The sequence below is a fragment of the Lipophrys pholis genome (assembly GCF_963383615.2).
Source record: "Lipophrys pholis genome assembly, chromosome: 4".
Lineage (NCBI taxonomy): Eukaryota > Metazoa > Chordata > Actinopteri > Blenniiformes > Blenniidae > Lipophrys > Lipophrys pholis.
This window is the reverse complement of record NC_137637.1, coordinates 24,245,172-24,260,645: the sequence shown is the minus strand read 5'-3', so window position 1 is coordinate 24,260,645 and position 15,474 is coordinate 24,245,172. Positions and strand designations below refer to the sequence as shown.

Genomic DNA, 15,474 nt, shown 5'->3' with positions numbered 1-15,474 from the left:
TTAAAAAAAAAAAGAAGAAAAAAAAAAAGAAGAATGGAATTCAGGTCTGGTTTTGAGAATCCATTTCCAGGGCTGGAGCCAGGATTTTTTCAGTGGGGAGGGATGAACTCGGTGCGCGTTACGCCGGGTGCACATTTGCGCAGTTCCACATTATTTTTCTTGTTTGCCTATACACATAATATTTCTTATTCAATTAAATGGCACATTAAAAAAATCCACTTTGCATAAAAGGTGAATGCCTAACTTAATTTCTTTTGTATTATTATTATTATTGGAAGCCCCATCCCACCCCCCCACCCCCACAGCCACGATTTGTTCCTTAAAGTATGAAAAGTGTTCTTTGACAGAATCCACAAGAATCTGGGTTTACTCTTGAAGAGCCCAGGTGTGTATTAAAACATCCAGATGGCGGTCTGAGTCCCCGAGTCAAGTTTAATACCTGAGTCTATATATAGGTCAACTGTTAATAGTTCAGGTCAAGCTTTCAGAGTCTGTGTCTGCTTTAAGATTGTTTTTTTTTCTTTTTTTTCTTTTTTTCCTTCTTCTTCCTCCTGGATGCTAAAGGGTTAAATAATATATTTCCTCGTGTTTGATGCAACACTTAGAAAAGAGGCAGTGGGGATCCGGTGCACATAAACCACGGTGACGTGACAGTCCGACACAAGCCATTGATTTCTGCAGTCTTTCTTATCGCGGCACCTTCAGACAGAATAGCTGCCTCTGGGTGCGTTACCAGTCATTTTGCATTGAGCAAATCCAAGAAGCGCCCTCCCTCCCCCCCCCCCTTTCAGACGCTCTCTCTCTCTCTCTCTCTCTCTCTCTCGCACACACTCACACGCGCACTCTCACGCGCAGCCTGTCCGGTAGGATGGGACCGGAGCAGCAGTAGCCACATATCCGTGCATGCCTGACCGCTACAGTCTACTTCCTGGATGGAAGAATGGGACATTTCCAGCCTCACTTTTTCTCTTCGTCCCCACCTCCCGCTTCACCCTTCGCTTCGCTCGCGCCGCGGATAATCACTTAATAATGACCACGTGCGATCAATATTGCTCGTGCACTTCTTTTCGCCCTTCTCTCCGGTAGTTAAAGGCGGCGATCGATCGCCGGTGGAGACCGTCCACACTTCGGGAATGTCGCTATCTGGAAGCCCGCTGCAGACACACGGAGGAGTCCGACTACAGCTCGTGAACTGTTCCCGCACCGCCGCGGTGCTCGCGCCGTTTTATTCCTCGAAGCTAAAAGCGGTCTCTGCTCGGACAGGAGGCGAATAAACTCGTCCTTTTTTTTTTCTTTTCTTTTTTTTTTTTTTAAATAACTATATATTGAAAAAGTAAAACAGTGACTGTAGCCTCGTTACTTTGATGCTCTGCCTTCGTGGCCGCTGTGCCAACTTCGTTTTCAGCTCCGCTTGTGTGTGACATTTATTTAAAAACATTTTTTTTTTTTTTCCGGTGTGTTTTGCCCGTAAAGAGGGGAGAAAAAAAAACAAAACTTTGTCACCCGTTGCCTTCTTGTTGCTCTCGATGAGTAGTCTAACATGCGGAGAATACGGGAACCGAGTTGCTGGTGGATTTTATCCTTAATTTTTTTAACCTTGCCCAAACACAAAGACTGTCAACCTGGTGAGTACTCCTGCTGTAACGGCCGTCACACACCGTGGGGATGTTTTTCTTTTTAAATCAAGGCTATGAAGGGGGGGGGGAAATCCCAGTTTTGTTTTTTTTTTTCCTTTTCTTCCTCTTCTCCTCCTTCCTCTCCCAGAGGCTGGATTGTGGGGGGATTTCAGGGCCGAGCCGGCGGGGTTGTGTTGAACGGTGAGGCGTTCAGGCTCCGGGATTTGTGCGCATGTTATTGATTAGGCAGTCGGACTGTGGCGCAAACTATGTGCTGCGTTAACGTGTCTGCAAAATAAAATAAAAAAATAAATAAAACATTTGAACTGATCCTGTCTTCTGGACCCCTCGGCTCTTTTCCTTGTCCGCTCGGCTTGCCCACACTCATCAACATGCATGCGGTGCATTAATGTGAAGAGACGCACTAAAACGTTCCCCATGGCGATTCTGTACTTTTATATTTTCACTTTGTTCCTCGTGACATCGCCGTGATTTCCCCCCACCACCCCCCCCTCCCTTCCCCTCCCCTCCCCGGCGGCGTGGCCTGTCGCTTCACAGCGGTGTTTACATGGTGTCCCAAGTTTTTCTGCCAGGCTTGCACGAGTTGTGGTCCTAGTTTGTGTGGGGTATAATCGGCGTGCGTCTCCTTGTCATGTGCGTAGGTAGCGAGGAGATGAGGGCGATAGTTAGCGCTGTTGGTTCGTGGATGGATGCGCAGGTATGAAGGGCGACTAATGCCACACAGGCACCGATCGGGTCCTGCGTTTGCGTTAATCGACACTGAATAGGCAGATTGTGACCCCTGATGGTTTTTATCTGTGGCAAATGAAGGATTTTTTTTTGGTAAAGTTTATATTTTGATTTACACACAGCACTCATCTCCTTTCTGATCCAATGCCATAGTTATTGACCATATCAATCGGGTATTCTATCACACATAAGCTTAATGTGTGAGGGGAAAATCTAAGCCTATGTAGTCAGTGAAAGGGGGTAAACTCGATTTAATTCATATTCCAGCTATTGAAACAGTAGTTTATAGCCTTCATCTTATTTCTACACGTGTATTAATGAGCCTTTTATCTGAATGCATCTTGGCCTCTTGATGTAAAATTTGCACATAAATAGTGGAATAATATGAAAACGCATTTATTTGAAATGAGTGACTTCAGTGTAAATATGGTGTTAAATTTCTATAGTTTTTTTTTCTGGGGTGGGGGAGGGGGGGGATTACATATTTGGAAGTATCGGTATTTTCAATCTGGCCACCAATAATGATGGTGCTTACAGGACAATAACAAACTATCGATCGTTAAAAGCCACACGATAAAAGTGAATTTCAAGAAGAGAGCTGAAAGAGGAAGCTGTCCACTGTCCACAACAGGGAAGCCTGACCAGCGAAGGCTCGGTGACCCTTGATGACGTCTGGACTTTGGTACAGTTGAAAGGAAGTCAGGAGGTGGCTCCCCTCCCACCCTGTTCCCCAGCATTTTCATGCTTGGACCAACCATGAATTGTTCTTGAAACATTTTTTCGCTGGTTATTGTTGTATTGTTCTCGCCAACGTGTCAACGTGGAACATTTGCCCTTCCGTCTTTGGGGACTTTCGGTCATCCCGGTCACTGCGTTCCTGTTGTTTATTCAGTTTCATTTTTCATTAGAAAGGCTCCATCACATCTAAACTTCCAGAATCTTCTGTCATTATTGGAGGTGGATTTTTTCCTAAAATCTTAAGCAAGTCCAGTTGACTTGTAAGAAAACAGATTTCAAACCTGCCTGTATCATAGCCTCTGTTATCTTTTGATTAGTGGATTTGAATGTGCAGTGGTCGGTACTGTTAAATGACAATAGATGGATAGATATTTTTATTGTCATTCAAAAATATACACCATAAGCACAATGAAATTACTCTGCAAAAGGTTCAGCTGGAGAGTTTAAAAAGTGTGTATCAATAAAAACACTAGTAAAAGGTATTAAAACGGCAGTAAAGTGCCAAGAGGCATCGTAATACTAAAACAAACAATATGTTTGAGTCCAGGTTGTGGCCTTTATGGGGAATTCTCCCTGTGCATATCTGTTTTTTAGAGTGTCCCCTGTCTTTAGCCAGCAGCGATTTATTGTTCTGCCACTTGAGTAAAACAGACACTGAACATAAATATCTCGAATAAATGTAACAATGTGTATTTGGTGTCTCTCTACAAATATGTTTTGTGAACAACAATAACCGTAGTATCGATTTATAATAAACTCTTTCTCAATTTCCGATACTGATACCTGCCAACAATCTCAAAACAGGAGAGAACATTTGGATAAAAGTGCTTAACTAAGAAACATGATGAATTAATATTGTAAAAAAACTGAGTTTCTTGTGATATAAATGTAAGGTGGGGGGTACCCCAGTGTCGGCAAAGGGAATTTCTACTGGTTAAACTGTTCATACATCTTCAAATCACAGATGTATTTTTGGTTTTTTAACGTCTTGTTACTTTTCAGCACAACATAAGAAAATGCCTCCCTACATTTATCAGCTGGACCCAATTAGGCTTTCCTTGTGTAGCAGAAATATCTTGGTAGCATCTGTTGACACACAATATTTACTCCTCCATAATTTTCCACATTAAAAAGTATCATTCTCATCTGTGAAGACTTGTGATACTGCCTTCTCACGTCGATATCCGAGGTGAAATAATGCTGTGTTTTAAAGTTAATCCTATGATTTTTTTTTTTTTTTTTTCTGTGGCACCAATCGGCCTCTATATTGAGGAGCAGTGATGTAACACAGGAGAATGGTTCCTCTCTGAGTCACCCCTCCTCCCATCCCTCACCCCAAAACCCCCCATTTCCTCCCCCACATGCTTCCACGTCCTCATGTCCTCAGTTTGGAGCTATACCGACGAGTCGTCGTACCGGCGCCGTACAGTTGCGTTTTCTCACACAGCGTGTCTCCCCAGACCTCTGACACCCTGCAGAAAGGGGAGTGCAAGCTCACTGCTGCGCCAGCTGAAAGTGGGTGGATTAAAAAAAAAAAAAATCTCATCTGTGTTTATGTCTGTAGTTCATCTAACTGTATTCATTAGTGTCTGTGGAAGATAACTTTAAAACGCCCACCAAAGGTACTTTTATTAAAGATCATGCAAATTTCCCCCACGCTAGAGAGGTTATGTCTAAATACATTGTGACCCCATCACAATGTCTTACTTTCTTTCTTTATTTTTAAACACAAAATGACATCAGAAATAACTTGTGCTTAAAATCTGCAAAGTAAATGGTTCACTTTCCCTGCAAGGACAAAATGCACCTTTTGTTTGCCAACAGCTTTTGTATGCAACTAATAATTAACCCGTTAGTGTTTTGAGGGTTTATGGTTTCACAAAAATAGCACTTTAATACTGAAGTATTTCAATGTGTCTGTTCCTATACATGTGTTTTTTAAAGGTATTTGTACGGCATAATTAGAAAAGCAGACGCCAAGTGCAGTCCTGAAGCATAAAGGAGTCCAATTCTTAAAAATGAGAATAGAACCGGTGACTTGACAGAATTCTTGAACAGAGCAACGATGGCCATTTTAACCAACACTGCCAGCTGTAAAGAGAATATTAGTGCTCGAACATGCTATTAATGTCATTAATGAGGTCCTGGTGTACTGCTGGGCCAGCAGCATACCAGCTGTCTGGACATGTCTGATGTTGGCAGCAGTTTCATTATCATCAAGGTCCCCTATATCTTCTCTGGATAACTGCTTCAATATGTACGGGACTGACACAACATCTCCAAACCCAAACTCCACTTTTTTTAAAATGGCAACAGTACCATATGCTGCGTCTCAATCATAGATGGGCTCGGCGCACCGTTATCTCTCGTCTCTCCACCAGCTGCCTGTGCCACCCACTAAATGGTCCGATGGGGAAACATTGCAACTGTAATCACTTTTCACTGGTGTGCAGCTAATTCGCTGTTTATCCTTTTGCTTATTGCATTTGAAATTTAATGACGAGCTTATCTATCTTTCTAATTAGATGTGGTTGGGGGGGAAAAAAAACAACTTTAAAACAACAATGCAGTATTGTTGGTGATAAGATTATTTCAAGAGTGGAGTTAATTTTGTGGCACAGCAGTCAGATTTAGTTTTTTTTTTTGGGGGGGGGGGGGGTAGGGAGAGGGAGAAACCAATGTTTGTTATGCATTTTATGTCGTAATATGGTGGTTAAGCAGTGACCACCCGTTGTGGTTTGGGAGAAGCACCCCAGCGTGTTTACCTCAAACTGATCAGCTGTGAAAAATGGGCATTATTTCCATGAAGCAGCTTGTGGGATGAGCTCCCTTTTTTTTTTTTCTTTTTTTTTTTTTTTTTTTTTTTCTTTCTTCCTCGGCTACCTCACAGAATGTGTCGCTACTGATAATACAGATGCATTTATGCAAACACCAAAGGGTGAAAGTAACAAATTACAAATTCATTACTGTAATCAAGCCTCTTGATTTGCCAATACCTTTTCAGAGGAAAAAAAAAACCTAACCGCTGCTTCATATTTACACTTTATTGCTGGTCTAAGTCTGCATTAAACGGATAATTTATACAGTTGAAGTTTTATTAAATATAGATGCAATTGAAAGGTGATTTTCGATAATACTTTTACTTGAGTACAATCCCAAGCATCCACTTGAAATTAAATTAAGAGGCGCGGTGTCGTTTTATGTAAGACAGTGATGGAAATGTGATATGATGACAGAAACTGTCTGAGCAATTAAACTATATCAGTTCCTTCTTGACGAACGAAATGAATAAAAAGTTGTGGATCAAACTGAGTTCATCATCATGATGGTATCAGACAGCTTCACAATTGGAGGTGACTCAATTATTTTTAGCGACTGTTTTTTTTCGTTTTAATTATACATTTCTTTTTCGCCCCTCCCAAAAGAAATCACTCCTTTAAAACCAAAATGTACAAGCATCTTCTCTTTTCCTTTTTATAATGTGCAATAGCATACACAATTGTTGTGTTAAACACTTTTTTTTGCGTGTGAATTATAGTGTGCATATGAGATGCTATATGACTTGATGAACAGGAACAGTTTATATTCTGCATTTATTTTTTGTGTGTCATATGTTTACTAACTACCACTTCTCTCTGTGCCTCGCCATTTCCGGTGCCCCGCTGCAGATCAGCCACTCATCTATTGATTCATGGATTAGTGTAAACTCCTTATCAGGATGTGTGTATCACTGCACAGTGGCGCATTTGTGTCTTTTGTGCGGGTTCACAAAAAGGACAAACGCAGGAGGGTTTTTTGGCTTCGCTGCACTACGAGTGGTCAAAGACTCCGCAGCATGTCGTTCACCGCCGGGACGATCAAAGTGTGGCTGAGGTGAGTCGGGTTAGCGTGGCTCGGGCTACGTTCGCCGTGTGTGAACAGTTTCCCGCCCCGGACTAACCCGCAGTCGCGGAAGAAGGCGTGACATCACGCCAACTCCGCCGTTTACGGAAGTAAACCGATTTCAACTACGTGGAATTTGTACACATGCGACTTGGCCGTTCTCGCATTAAAAGACATCAGATGCATATCCGATTTGGTACCACACGGGATCGAGGCCTGGGCCTGGTGTGCAAAAGCCTGAATTGCAGCGTTCACACGGTCACAAAGCAGATTGGAGATGGCTCAGTTGTGAGTCCTCTGCTGTTTTCTTTTTTTTTATTGGAGTGTCATTACTTTGTACTTTCTTTGGTTAAGACGATGATCAGTGATAAGCTTGGGGGCGCTGTCCTGTCCACCGCCGGCAGCTGCATACGTTTCCAGTTTGGATCGGGTCTCTCGCCATGATTTACATAAGTTTAGTCGCCTGTGCTTTTAGCAGCCACGTTTGCACTGTTGTTCGCAGTTGTTCTTGGGTGTCCTTTTGTTTTACAAGCGTATTGAAGACACAATTGCAGCTCATTTATAATCAATGTGGCTGGCGATACTTTCAGACTGCGTATTACTCGTTTTAATTGCCTCAGAAGTGAAGCGGCAGCATTTCTTGTCCGTTTAATGCGCGTGAAGAAAAACGATAACAAATGTAAAGCATCCTCATTAAATGTTAATTTAATTTCACTTGTCAATAAATATAGACGTTTATATGTCCGCCGGTGAAATTAATGCTTCAGAGACAGCAGTCTGGCAGAGACCAATCTGGTGTAATATGTACACTGTGAAGTGGGAGAGAAGAGCTGCGAGTGAACCAAAACGTGGAGGGTGAAAATTTCTCTGCAGAAATGAATACTGAAGTGGAGCATTTCGGTCGGTGTGAGCCCCACGTTTAGAGAACAATGTTTATTTTGTAAGATAATCACAGTAATTTGACATTAATAGTGATTAAACTGTTTATTTGTTTAACTTATGTTAATCTAGGCAATCAGTCATCACTTCATTACTTGGTGTGTGTGTGTGTGTGGTTGAATTCACTCCGTCTTTCAGCCAAGATACTCGAAGCTGGTCATAGTCGCATTTTAATCATTCAGAATGACTCACAGCCACTTCACTCCAAATCATTTCATCTGTCCCAGCAACATCTAACCCAGAGCACTCTTACACACACACGCACACACACACACACACACTGGATTTGACCAGGCGGGTTTGAAAGAAGGGAGGGAAGTGCTGTTGGGGGAAACTAGTCCACTTATTTCCTGTGCTTCATGACAATAGTGATTAATGTCCAGGCAATAAGGCACTTTCACCGAAGGACATCTCCCGCTGCACGGGAGGACTGGGCCATATCAATAAATGTCCTTTGTCCTTCAGTTGCCATGTCCTTCCTACCCTTCCACAATCTTGCCGCGATGTGATACCATGTCAGCTTTACTTACAGCTGAACTGTCAGTCAGCGCTGCCCCGTGGAGAGCTGAGACAATGGAAACCTTCAGGCCCCGTTTTCCTGCATTGTGTTATTGTGGGTCAACAGACCATGTGTGTTTGCTTTGTGCTCATCTGTTTTTTGTGGGTGACATTCAAGACTGTCTTTTTTTTTTTTTTTTTTTTTTTCCCAAGGCAAGAGGAGAACACATCCAGAAGTAGGCTGTCTCTCCTCCACAAGGCTCATTTTCTCTGTCATGAATTATGGCGACAATCAGCGAAGATATAGGATTAGGCTGTGCATGTTTTATCAAGCTCGGGGTGCTGTGCAGAATGCAAAATACGTTCTCCGAGTGCGAGTCAAGGTGTGTTTGAATTAAATTTTACCCGTTGCATAAATTAAACCCTTGTTGGTTTGAATAGCCGTAGAAAGTGAAATTTCCCTGTGCGTCAGTGATGGGAGTAATGTCTTTAGTCTGTATGCGCGTCGGTTGGTTATGGTTTGAAACTGGGTCGTTGCAGTTTTTAAGTACGTTAATGTGAACGTCATCACTCCGGATTTCCTACTCTTCCATGCTGTTGACGGTGACCACTGGTGTAAATAGTTTTATTTAAAATTTTAAGCCGCTAAATTTAACAATCACCTATGTAAACTTGACAATGTCGACAACTTTTGTAGTTTAGAGGAAGTTGGTATAAAAGTAAACATTAGTGGTATGTGCAAATTTCCAATTTCTTTCTAAACAACGTGGTGGATTTCTGTAAAAGATTGTCACTTGACAAGTCGTTAAAAAAAACAAAAACCTAAACATACTAATTCTGCTTCATTGCCTACCGTTTAAAACTGTCCCCCCTTTCATCCATAGTCTTTTCTTCTTAGTCCACGTAGGGCTGCAGTTGCAGCGTTGACAGCGATTCATTTGGTTATTTAGATTACAGAATGCTAAACCTGTTAGTGTATATCTGTACATGATCAGACTACATATTGTTAAAATAACCCAAAGTTGGAGAACAAGTGGGGGAGGAACAATATGTTACTATTGAATAATGCCACACATTACTACTTTTTTTATACATATTTTTTTATTCCATTTTATTTCCTTCATTTTCTCAGATTTATTCTCCGATCCCTTTCTTGTGACTGGATGACTCTACTGCATCAGGTTTTTGACACTCGTCCCAGTCAGAACAAATTTGCTCCTATTTCTGTTCATACCCCAAATTTATTTTATCTTGTTGGACTTGAGAGGGCTTCTCGATTTTTATCATAGCTTTCCAATATTTGCTCCATTCTCTTCATATGAAAACAGAATTCTGTGGCTGAAGCCTCTCGGGAGCGTTTCCTCGTAAACTGCGCTCTTTTGATATTTTAATAGCGGTGATTTAACAAATAGACTTGCCTCACCATCACTGCAGAAATGAAAATTGCCTTCCTGATAATATTGAAAGGTAAAGTGAGCTGCAAGCTTTGCTCTGCTAAACTAATAATGCCAGCTGTGCGCGACGTGAACAACAATTTTTGAACAATGGAGGAGCAAAAGATAGCCTGAGATGACCCAAAAGTGCTGAATCCGGCCGATTACCTGCAGCTTCTTTTTGCTCCAACAAGTCGTCCTGTGTTGGGGGAGAAATCCATGATTTCCCAGGCTTCTCGGTCTGCTAGGGCCCATCACATCATCGTCATTGTCTCAGTGAAGGTGCATTGCTTTGTGGAAGATGTGCATTATAACCGGAGCAGCGTTGCCATTAACATTTTTGACCAGCCACACATCAGGCTCACGGTGAAATGGACTTTGGGGATTTCACACCAAAATAAGTTGGGAAGAAAGCAGCTTGCATGAGATGGTTGCAACTCCATGCACACGGAGGTTTCGTGAAATGGCTGTCAAGAGTGAATTTTGATTGGTTTTGTCTGGTATCAGGGTAAAAACACTTCAAAATAGGAAGCTTGATCCAGATAAGTTTGAGATTTTGAGCATTACCCTGCTGATTCAATCTGATATCAAAAAGAGGGTTGGCGTTTGTGGCATTGTGACGTCATGTTAATTTTCATGTTCCTCATAATTATTGTGGAGGGGGCTTATAAATTCAACATTTTTATTGGCTGTAGAACTGGGTAACTCCCTAAAGTACGGGATGAGTCACCACACATCAAAACCGTTGTACAGGAAGAGAAACAATTGGAATTTGATTTGGAAATGATCCAATAACTCTGACATCCATTTTGGCACAGGCCAACAAATAAAGGAACAATTGGCCCACAGGCACAAATGAAAACTACACAAATGTGTTTTAATGCTATCTTAATTATTCATCTCTGTACTTTCTAGTACTGCCTGTTTACTTGCTCTCTCCACGTCGCATGGTAAGGATCTAGCCTGCAAAAAATGTGCTGGCGACGCTTGAAGTGTAAATTGTTGGTGCCTCAGTCAATTAAAAAGGCACCCACACCATTTTCTGTTGGTGTTGATGGGGAAAAAAATAAGGTGTTTTTAAAACCATTTTACCCTCGACTTATGTCACGGTGGGTTTTCCAACTCATGAATTCACATGAGATGTGAAGTGTTTGCAAAGAGCAGAGTGGTTTGCTTAAGAAGCTAAGTTTTCTTGGCTGTGAAAATAATAAATGTTGGCACTATAATATCTACTTCTTAGAGTTTCAATCACTCCACAGTACTTTATTTAACTGGCTACCGTTTTGGATTGTGCAAAGTTTGAGAACGCCCCTTGCATAATACCAGCTGTGGCTCTCCCCCCCCCGACAAACTGTTGACTGTTACTTCGAGCCCGAGATGCTGAGTCGGAGGGCACTTTAGTTTACCATGTATTAGATTTCATTATGGAATATTAATTAAGGGTCGTTTATCATGAAGTGATGACATAAGTGGCAAATAAAGAGGGCTGGTAGTAATCAAAGAGGTTATTAACCTTCTGTGTGGTAACATTGAGTTAATATGTACTTGTACAATCCAGTGCTAAACCCATTTCATTAATTCTGTGTCAAATGCTTCCACCTCTCCCTCTCTAAGTTGACATCCCGCCACGGCTCGGTCCATTAGATTAAGAATGAGATTGGAGCTCTGTTTGTTTCTCTTCAGCCATTTTATTTTTTTTTTTTTGGGAGTGAAAGCACTAAAGCAGTAGTGTGGGGGTGGGGGGTGGGATTGCGGTTTGACTTGTCATTTAAAAGGCCACAGAACATTTTCAGTGTTCTAAGGTCTTTGCCTTTTCCTTGATCGTAATACATCATAACGAAGGGCTTACTTTTGCATGTTTTGCTGAACTAATTCTAACAGGGGAATCTGTAAAAATGGAGGCAATGGCTTGTGCGAACATTTGGTGTAGAGTTCGGGGATTCCTGCCGTGAAGATCTGCTGAGTTGGAGGCTTTTTGGAGCTGGAACAGGAGTCGGGAGACGAGCCTATCGATCCTGTTGACATGTGCCCCTTTGGGGAATGCAAATGTTTCTGTTCTTCAACACAAACATTCAAACCCTCCTGGTAGTGGAACCCTAATTAACTAGGGATTTGAATACCATGGCCTTTTCCTTTGACATTTTCATATTTCACGAAGACTTATGTTTTACGCTTCCTCAACAAAGACAACACTCGTATTTATCAGCCGGAGAAATTTCGTGACGACGCATTCAACAGATGAATTTATTCATTGTTTAAAGAAGGGAGAATAAAAACGCCTTTCGGTCGGCGGCCAAATCATTTTAGCGGCTTGATTGTCGAAATTCCAAACGTGCCGGCTTATGTGTCAAACGGCGATATGGGCTGAGGTTGTGACGGGTTGCTGCGTGTTGTTGTCACGGCTCGTCTAAACCTCCCAACGTACGTGTTTACTGCAGCAGCGGAGACCTTTCCCAAGGTAACGGCTAATCGCTCGGGGATCCAGAGATCATCTGTCCCCCTCACTGAACAGCCAGCGTCAACCGCGGAGCAATTGCTCTGCTGCATCAGCCTCGCAGTTCTCCAGACAATCATCTGTGCTGCTTTAATGTTTGAAATTAAATGCTTTAAATGGCCCTTATGGCACCAGTAACATCAGAGTGTTGGCTTGTTAAAGTGGAGGTTGCTACTTTGAGGTAAAGAAAGATTAATCATGCATTTAGGCCAGCGATCCCGTCGATGAGCAGATAAAAGTAGTTTTTTTTTATCGGGTAAAGAGGATCCAGGGGATAAACGGCTTAACACAAACATCACGCTTCATGTTTTTGTGACCTGTCAATGTGCCTGAAGATAACACAATGGATATATAACAGAGTTTGGTCCAATAACCCTTTTGTTTTTGATAAATGAATTCAGTCAGTTTAGCTTGAAACCAAAGATGGTAAGCCATATCTGAGTTTATATTGTAAGAAATATGAACAAAAAATGTAATTTTTGTTACGGTCTAAATTACTGTCACATTTTAATGCCAAGATTTGCAGCAATGTCTCATATGCTCCTGGTGCCAAAGTATTTTTTTTTTTTTAAGTTTATTTCGGACACGTGGGTACACAACAAAACAAAGTTAAACTAACACAAACAAACAACAAAGGGAACAGAAGAGATGCAAAAAAAGTAACAAAATAAATAACGGTCCAACATATTCAAAACAAAGTAGGAAGAAGCAAAGCGTATTTACTCCTACCCTTTATTCACCTCGAAATATTAGTCATTACACAAAAAATTATTATAAAAATGTCAAATGAATAATCTGTTGTAACATATTTTCTTTTAAAGAAAATTGTATCAGTAATGTTTCTATTACCTGTTACTTTACACGCATATAATGACATAATGATGTCCAGGATCATCTGTGCTAAAATACAGTACTTTTACCGACGCCACTTCTAATCCAAACAACACTGCCCCAACAGATAACCAGAGGTATTGCTCATCCTGCTACTTGAAAATGTACCAAATGATGCACATAATGAACGTACAGGCGGCTTAGTCTGGCTGCGTATTTAGCGTCGACCATATTTGGGCACTTCACAGCATGCGCCCTTTGACTCAAGTTTTTGTTGGATGCTGAATTTCCTGAGATGTTGGCATCCATTGGTAGTAAAAAGCACAACCCTTCCTGTACTGTTTTTTTTTTTTAATTTCAAGATGTTTGACAAATCCTTATATCGTCTACAACAAACTGTTTGAGTGATTACTATTATAGTTTTACTGTTGAGTTATTTCCTGTGTTTTATAAAAAGTGAAACAGAATGTGGGCATGTTCTGGGGGGGGGGGTGGGGGTGATTCACTGATTCTCCAGTAAATGAAGTCTTGTTTTGGCATCGGCGCTAAAAGCTTCTTCAGTAAATTTGGTATATTATGTAGGACAGTGGCGGGGTGGATAGAGACGTGAGCTCAGAATCAGAATGTTGCAGGTTTGGTCCCCCCCCAGCAGACAGGCCACCTCCGTGGCTCCTTAAGCAAAACCCTTGACCCCCCCCCCACCTGCTCCCCGGAGTGCCATATTGTGGTTTCCCATTGACGGGTCAATTTGCTAACAATTTTCCCAAGGGGTTTTAATAAGGTTATATTGTTATTAGTGATGGAGTGTTTTGGTATTTTGTTGGAGCAGCGTTATTAGGTTGTAAGTACTGCGGCTAAATGCCCTTGCATGTTGGCTCCAGCACTCGGCTGTAGAGTGTGGTATTTGATTAGAATCATTACCTTGAGTCACAGCCAAGTACCCCTCAATTGAATGCTGTTTTTTTTTTTTTTTTTTTCAGCCTTGGTTTGCTCCTGCTCTCTCGTGCTCTGGATCTGATGTTTATTAGCCTTGACTTTGTTCTTCTGCAAGTTTTGACTACTTGTAGAAGGCGCAATCGGTGCCAAGGTGGCTTGAGCGAGTGTGATGTGCAGCACGTGCGGTTAGGATTTTTGGGTGGTCCGCGGTCGATTGAACAGAAACCCACCAATCTGCTGCACATGAAAACGAGGCCAAACAGGAGCATGAATGTTGTGGAGCTGTGGTCTGAGCAGATGTCCTCATTTGTCATGAGTGATATGTTGGCATAGATGACTGCTACTCTAATAGTCTTGTAATCCCTTTTGGCTAATTAGTGGCCATCTTATTGCTGCATGGTGCTCGATTTCTTCCACAGTAGCACCTCCCAAGTTAATCAGCAGGAAAACTCTTGTTTTGTTTGGACCACAGCTAAGTTTCACACGTATCCCTGCTTTTAATTTGCTAAATTGGAATTTTACTTCTGAATACCTTGGAATTTAAATGACACAATTAATGGAGAAGGTCTTTGTAGCTATAAGTTCTTTTTTTTCAAATGTTCACAGCGAATTTAATCAATTTGAACAGTTGGGAATGTATACTATGTGGTTTTTCTCAGCAGTGGGGAGTGGAGTATCTACAGGGAATCAAGAACATCTTTGGTGTGAGGAAGACATTAATTTCATTTTCTCCCATTACATTTTACCATTTCTTTCTTAGCAATTATTTTATCGAAGCCAGGCAGCATGTAATGAATTGTTCTGAATCTTCTAAAATCCACAGCCTACGGGGAGAAGCACTCTACACAGGATCCATTTTTGGCAATTCCATAATTACATGAGCAGGACAGAATGTCAGTCTCCTTCAATGTAATGCAATATAGTTCCACAATGCTTTAAAGCAAGGTAAAACCAGCAATCACATCCATAACTGGACACCTCTAGAAACGTGAGTGAAAATAGTCAAATGTTTTTACACCTGTTATGAGTCAGAATCGCCCTACAATGATTTTTACAAGTGCTTTTTGCTTGGCTCTCACTGGCTCCAGCTAACGTGCTTGAAACAAATTAATATCTGCCAGCAGAGCAAGTCAAAATGTTCTTTTTATTAAAATGTTTTCACTCGGTTTCAAGATGCCGTTTCTAAAAACATGACCTTATAGCTCACTGAATGTGATGGAAACATACTACACAAATATGCCTGGTGAGAGTTTGACTTTCTGTACTTCTGCCAGATTGTATTTGCATATTTCTTGTTGTACAGTTATTGAAGGGGGGGGGGGGGTTACAATGAGCTGTGTACAATATATAGGATGTA

General features: G+C 41.5%; 1 protein-coding gene across 1 annotated transcript in view; it reads left to right on the top strand.

The window, feature by feature from the left end:
• Positions 1-891: 891 nt before the first annotated feature.
• LOC308108450 (receptor-type tyrosine-protein phosphatase gamma-like) overlaps positions 892-15,474 on the top strand; it is a 109,840-nt gene continuing 95,257 nt past the window's right edge. The window contains exon 1 of the mRNA XM_080461390.1: positions 892-1,625. Coding sequence (XP_080317516.1) covers positions 1,541-1,625 — 85 coding nt within the window. The 5' untranslated portion in view covers positions 892-1,540. The remainder of the gene's footprint in view (positions 1,626-15,474) is intronic.